The sequence below is a fragment of the Peromyscus maniculatus genome, chromosome 6 (assembly GCF_049852395.1).
Source record: "Peromyscus maniculatus bairdii isolate BWxNUB_F1_BW_parent chromosome 6, HU_Pman_BW_mat_3.1, whole genome shotgun sequence".
Classification (NCBI taxonomy): Eukaryota; Metazoa; Chordata; class Mammalia; order Rodentia; family Cricetidae; genus Peromyscus; species Peromyscus maniculatus.
The window spans coordinates 35,581,857-35,587,856 of record NC_134857.1 but is presented as its reverse complement, the minus strand read 5'-3'; the positions used below and the strand labels follow the sequence as shown (position 1 = coordinate 35,587,856).

General features: G+C 43.6%; 1 protein-coding gene across 1 annotated transcript in view; it reads left to right on the top strand.

Moving 5' to 3' along the window:
• The first annotated feature begins 1,074 nt into the window (after nt 1-1,074).
• Cog6 (component of oligomeric golgi complex 6) overlaps nt 1,075-6,000 on the top strand; it is a 49,073-nt gene continuing 44,147 nt past the window's right edge. The window contains exons 1-2 of the mRNA XM_006977585.4: nt 1,075-1,282; nt 2,928-3,071. Coding sequence (XP_006977647.1) covers nt 1,130-1,282; nt 2,928-3,071 — 297 coding nt within the window. The 5' untranslated portion in view covers nt 1,075-1,129. The remainder of the gene's footprint in view (nt 1,283-2,927; nt 3,072-6,000) is intronic.

The following is a 6,000-nucleotide window of genomic DNA, read 5'->3' as shown; positions in this document are numbered from 1 at the left end:
ACAAGAAATAAATTTCTGTTGTTTATAAGCTACCAAGTCTACAGTATTTTGCTATAGCATCTGAAAAAGACTAAAGTAAGTTGTAGGGATTAGTACATGGAGATTTGAAAAGTGTGATGTGTTTGTGCCCAGTAACACATTATGGTGAGAATGTTGCTGCCATAGAGCAAGTGCCTATAAATAAGGCCAGGGCAATAATGTGAATCTGAACATGTAGGTCAAATTGAGAAGGTTCAATAACACCACCCCAATATAGTCATTATTAATAATTGCCATCATGTTATAATCAAAAAGTGATAGTGGAGGCTGGAGAGATTGTTCACTGGTTAGGAGCACTGGGTGCTCTTGCATAGCACCTGGGTTCAGTTCTCAGGACCCATGTGATGCATGCAACCATCTGTAACTCCAGTTCCAGTTCCTCTTCTGGCCTCCACAGGTATTGCATGTACACAGTGAACATGTGTACATGCAGGCAAAACACTTTCTTGCTCAAGGCTTTCCAGCTACACTGGCTTTTGTCACTTTGCAAGACAGTGAAGTTCCTTCTTTTTCTAGGCTTTTACATGTAGAGTTTCTTGTACTTGGGGGTTTCTCATGGTTCTGAATCTCCTTCAGATCTCAGATAAAAAGGCCAAGTCCTTGCAAGCCTTCTTGAGTAACCATCTTGGCCGCATTTCTTTCTCTCTTCATTGTCTTCTGTACAATGTCTTGGCCCAACAACGTTTATTAACTCCTTTGTTTCAGTGCACAAAGTAGATTGTCCAGTGCACGCCAGAGGCGCTGGTGCATACTATACCTTCCGCGGATGCTTTTCGGAGAGATGAATTCAGACAAGGGAATTTAATTCGAATCAGTCCTGTTGACCATAAGTGCCAGCTACTGGTTTCAGCGTATTTTACATATATACTACATCATTAGTTCGGCATTTCTTACATTCAGATTCCTGAAGTCTCTTTTAGTACCTCCAATTTCTTCTCTGCTGAACGTGCCGTCGCCTCCTTCCAGAGTTTTAAAGTAAACCGGGAGTTTAAGAGTGTCCGGTGGCGGAGCGCACGCTCGGCCGGATGTGCGCAGGCGCTGGGGAGCGCGCAGGCGCAGTGCTCCCGTCGTCGCGCCGGGTCTGTCCGCAATGGCGGACGCCAGCGGAGAGGTGGCCGCGGTCCCCGCCCCCGGGCCGGCCAATGGCCTCAGTAATGGAGCGGGCGCGACCCCCGCGCAGCCCAACAACCCGCTGTCACGGAAGCTGCACAAGATCCTGGAGACGCGGCTGGACAATGACAAGGTACCCGGAGTGGGGCGGGGGCGCCGGGAGGGACCTGCGAGCCTCAGCCCCAGCCCTGCTGCCCGGCCAGCGGCGGAGCGGCCTCCCCGGGCGCCGGGAGACTCCGCCCCGGCTCCAGCTGCTGCTGCCCCGGGCGCAGGGAAGAGACTCTGCCCCGGCTCCAGCTGCTGCTGCCCCGGGCGCAGGGAGAGACTCCGCCCCGGCTCCAGCTGCTGCTGCCCCGGGCGCAGGGAGACTCCGCCCGGGCTCCGTGGTTAGCTGTCACCGACTGTTGTGCGCCCCTGCTGTGTTCTTCCTGGAACACCTACCCACACGCCCTCCCCGACCCTCCTAGAACAGGACTTCGCAGCTCTTCGCAGGGCTGGCTGTCTCTTTCGCAGCGTGGAGTAGCCAGGTATATTGGCCACGCCAACGTGGCATAAAAGAAAAAAAAAAAAGTGAGAGTCGTAAAGCGGTAGTTAAATATGTAGGTACGTGAAATAAGCGGCCAGAGAGAATTTGACATACTTAAAAAACAAGCATTAAAATGGTGACTGAAAAAATAAGGCGCAGGACTAGATAGGATTGTGACATGCTACAAAAAGGGGGTTAAATAGGAGAGCTTGGGATAAAAGCTCAGTGTTTGGATGAAGAAGAAACTACAAAGGACTTCTCAAAAGTCAACCTGAATCCTGCAAAACATAACGAAGCAGAAACAACGTCGTGATCGCTGATTGGTGTGTTTCCCGCCGGCCTTTACAATCCCAGTGAGACCACATTGCACCGGAGAAGTGTGCTCAGCAATTGGAAAACTGCAAACCCCGCTTCAAGGATTGGTCTCATAAAGGGCCCATTTCTCCAGAACTCCGGACTGCCTGACACACGAGCAGTGCTTCAAAAGTTGAATGAATTGAGCAATAAAGTTTTGCCCCATTGACCATATTTATCTTCACTTCTTCAAGCATCTCAACAACTTATTGCATGAAGAAAGTGTTTTCCAAGAGTTCACTGAATCCAAAATATAGATGTTTGTGTTACAGAAGTAAATATTCCTCATTGGAAAAAATGTGTCAATTGTAATGGTTCCTGTTTTAATTAATAAAGGTGTTTGAGCCAAGTTATGACCGACGATTTAAAATTGACATTCTGGGGCCGGGCGGTGGTGGCACACGCCTTTAATCCCAGCACTCGAGAGGCAGAGCCAGGCGGATCTCTGTGAGTTCGAGGCCAGCCTGGGCTAACCAAGTGAGTCCTAGGAAAGGTGCAAAGCTACACAGAGAAACCCTGTCTCAAAAAACCAAAAATAAAATAAAATAAAATTGACATTCCAAAATCAGTCTCCTTTGCACAGACATACGTAACATGCTGCTATAACTTTCTGTCCTTGTTGCTTCACTCACCCTCTCTCAGAACATATACTAAGTGCATGAAGAAGCGCTGTCAAGCAGTTCTGCTCTATATTACCTCGTACATACACGATCATATGTTATATATAGGTATACTGTTCCTGTGTTCTAGAAGTAAGGTTACTGCTTAGTAATTAGAAAGTTAGACATTACTTTTTGAGTTGTTTAATGGAAATGAGTCAATTTGAAAATCATTTCGTTCAACTTTGACTGGAAACCATTTCAAAGTCAGTGATTTTCCTCTGTTGTCACTTGTACAGGAGATGTTGGAAGCTCTCAAGGCACTTTCAACATTTTTTGTTGAAAATAGTTTGAGGACTCGAAGAAATTTACGTGGCGATATTGAACGTAGAAGCTTGGCCATCAATGAGGAATTTGTGAACATTTTCAAGGAGGTGAAGGAGGTATGTAACTGCATTTAGGGTTTATGGGAAATTTTGTGTTTGGTGTTTTGATAAGTTTTTTTTTTTTAAATTAAATTGCAGTGTTAGCTGATTATGTGCCATGGTCAAATAAAAACTAATTTAACTGTTTTTATTTTAATTATTGTGATTTCTGAATTCTTTGCCTCTACTAAAAAGTTGTAATATTTATTTTGAGAAATTTTCAAGTGTAACTTTGTTTGTTTGTTTGTTTGGTTTTTTGAGATAGAGTTTCTCTGTGTAGCTATGGCTGTCCTGGAATTCACTCTATAGACCAGGCTGCCCTTGAACTCACAGAGATCCACCTGGCTCTGCCTCCCGAGTGCTGGGGTTAAAGATGTGTGCCTGGCTAGGAACTGTAACTTCTTAATAAAAAATATAACATTTCCCTGAATGATTTTCCAGAGGAAATATTTTCCCATTTAATGCACTACCTTAGATGACACTTCTTCATTTGGAGACTGGTAGTATTGAGTTACTTTTGTTACCTCCTGAAGTACCTAATTTCTAGAGCCAGATAATTATTTCAACATGAATAACAATTCAGTATATTTGATTGTGGTTTATTCAACCATAGGATGAAGATAAATGTTATTTATTATGATGTAATTTGTTTATTGTGTACTATTTTATGACTACTAATATGACATTGTTAATACTGCTGTATACTGACAATATACAAGTCAGGTGGAAGTGATATACGTGGTTTTAGCAAGGACTTGAGAAAAACAGTCTTAAAGCATTTACTAGCATTTCGTTGATTGAAGGCTAATAATTTCAGAGGTGAAAAGGAAAGCTTGGTAGAATTCATTTTTTTTTTAAAGACAATTAAGTGTTTGCTGAGAACTGGGCTTCAGTTCTAGCACTCCTATCAAGTGGCTCACAACTTAACTCCCACTCCAGGGGATCTGACACCCTCTCCTGGCCTCCTGAGGGCACCATGTGCGCATGTGCATACAAACATGCACACACACACACACACACACACACACACACACACACACACACACATGTAAGAAAAAAAGACAGTAGTGATGAACACGTTCAGATTGTAGTCTCTAAGCACGTTTGACTACTGAACAGAATGATCTTATCATGACCAGAAACAGACGTGTCTTGGAAGGAATTAGATTAAAGAACCTCACAAAGAATGACTGCGAACTGACCACATCACACATGACACCTGCGAGTTACAGTGACAATAAAAGTCAGGCAGGATGACTCAGTCCAGTGGAGGTGCTTATGAGCAGGCCTGGCCCCCTGAGTTTGGTCCTCAGATCCCACAAGGTGGCAGGAGAGAACCAAGTCCCCGGAGTTGTCCTTTGCCCTCCACACAAGTGCCTTGTGTGTATACACCAAATACGACAGAACCCTCGCTCGATACTTCTGGTGGGTCTAAGTATACCAGCTTGCTGCGTTTGAGTTGCTGAATGGAAGTGAAACATCAGCACTCTTCTTTTCTGCCAGCTGCATACAGGAGCGGAGGGAAAGCTTGTCTCACAGTAGTCCAGCCAGTGAATGAAATAGAATCTGAGATTTCACTACCATAGTTGCATTCATGGATCTGGCTCAGGCTTTCTCAGCCTGGAGACTTAACTTTTTGGGCTAAATAGATGTTAGGGAATCTTCTCTGAACTGTAGGATTTTTATCAGCATCCCTGGTCTATACCCAGTTGTTGCTGGTAGAGACATCTTGTCTCCAGTTGTTCCAACCAAGAATGCCAGTGGACATTGCCCTGTGTCCCAGAGGTGAAGAATCACCGAGGTTAAGAGTCATGATCTAGCCACCGGTACACGACTCCTGTTAAAGGTGTGCAGCATCAGTGATAAGGAACTCATGCTGTAGGTTTAACTGCGCAGCCATGCTCTGGATCTGACTGACTGCAGGCAGGACCGGGGACAGAAGACTGCAGAGACTGGGAAGGTGCAGTCAGAGCAGTCCGGAACCTTCCAACTGTGTAAGCAACCGAGCCGCCTTCTTCCAACGCATAAGTAGGAGTAACAATCTGTACACTGAACAGGAAACAGGTATTATCCTGTTGAGTGTTTGCAAATCTTTTTTATTTGATGTGCACAGTTGGTTTTTTGTTTTTATTTTAGACAATTGAAGGTGTTGGAGAAGTTTGAGCTGGGCATTTAACATTCAAAGGTTATTGTTGCTGAGTGTGATGTACTTTTGTAATGCCAGTGCTCTGGAGGTTGATGTAGGGGTTTGAATTCAAGGCCAGGCCGGGTACATAGTGAGACCCTGTCTCAAAAAAGAAAGAAAGAGCAGGCTGGGTGGGGGGATTGTTGTTAAACCTGAGTGATAGTCTACTTTTTATCTTCTCAGAATGACATAAAGAGAAGTTAATAGATAAAATTACACTTGGAATTACCTGAGAATAATGCAATTTATACGGAGAGAGGAAACGTGGATGAGGTAGACAGAAGTGAGAATGGCCATGAGCTGATAACTGTGGAAGCTGGGCGATAAGTACATGAGGATTCATATTATCTCAACTCTAGACATTTTTAAGTGTGTACAATAAATAGTTTATCATATACATGTTACATTTATATAGTCGGTAATTTTGTTCAATGAGTGGAATTAGGTAATTCAGTAAAAATTAAATGAAAACTTTATAAATGGGCTGTGTATATGGCTCAGTTGATTGACTCCCTGCATAGCTAGCATCACTCAGAAGTAACTGTCATCATGTTGCATTGAATTGCCTTCCCATGTTTTCAAAATGAAAGTTTTGTTATTTTTTTTTTTAAAGAAATGATGAGGCACTGTGTGTTTTTTAAATTAATTTTTTTATTTTTTTATTTAATTTTGTATACAGTATTCTGTCTGCATGTATGCCTGCATGCAGTAGAGGGCAACAGATCTCATTATAGATGGTTGTGAGCCATATGTAGTTGCTGG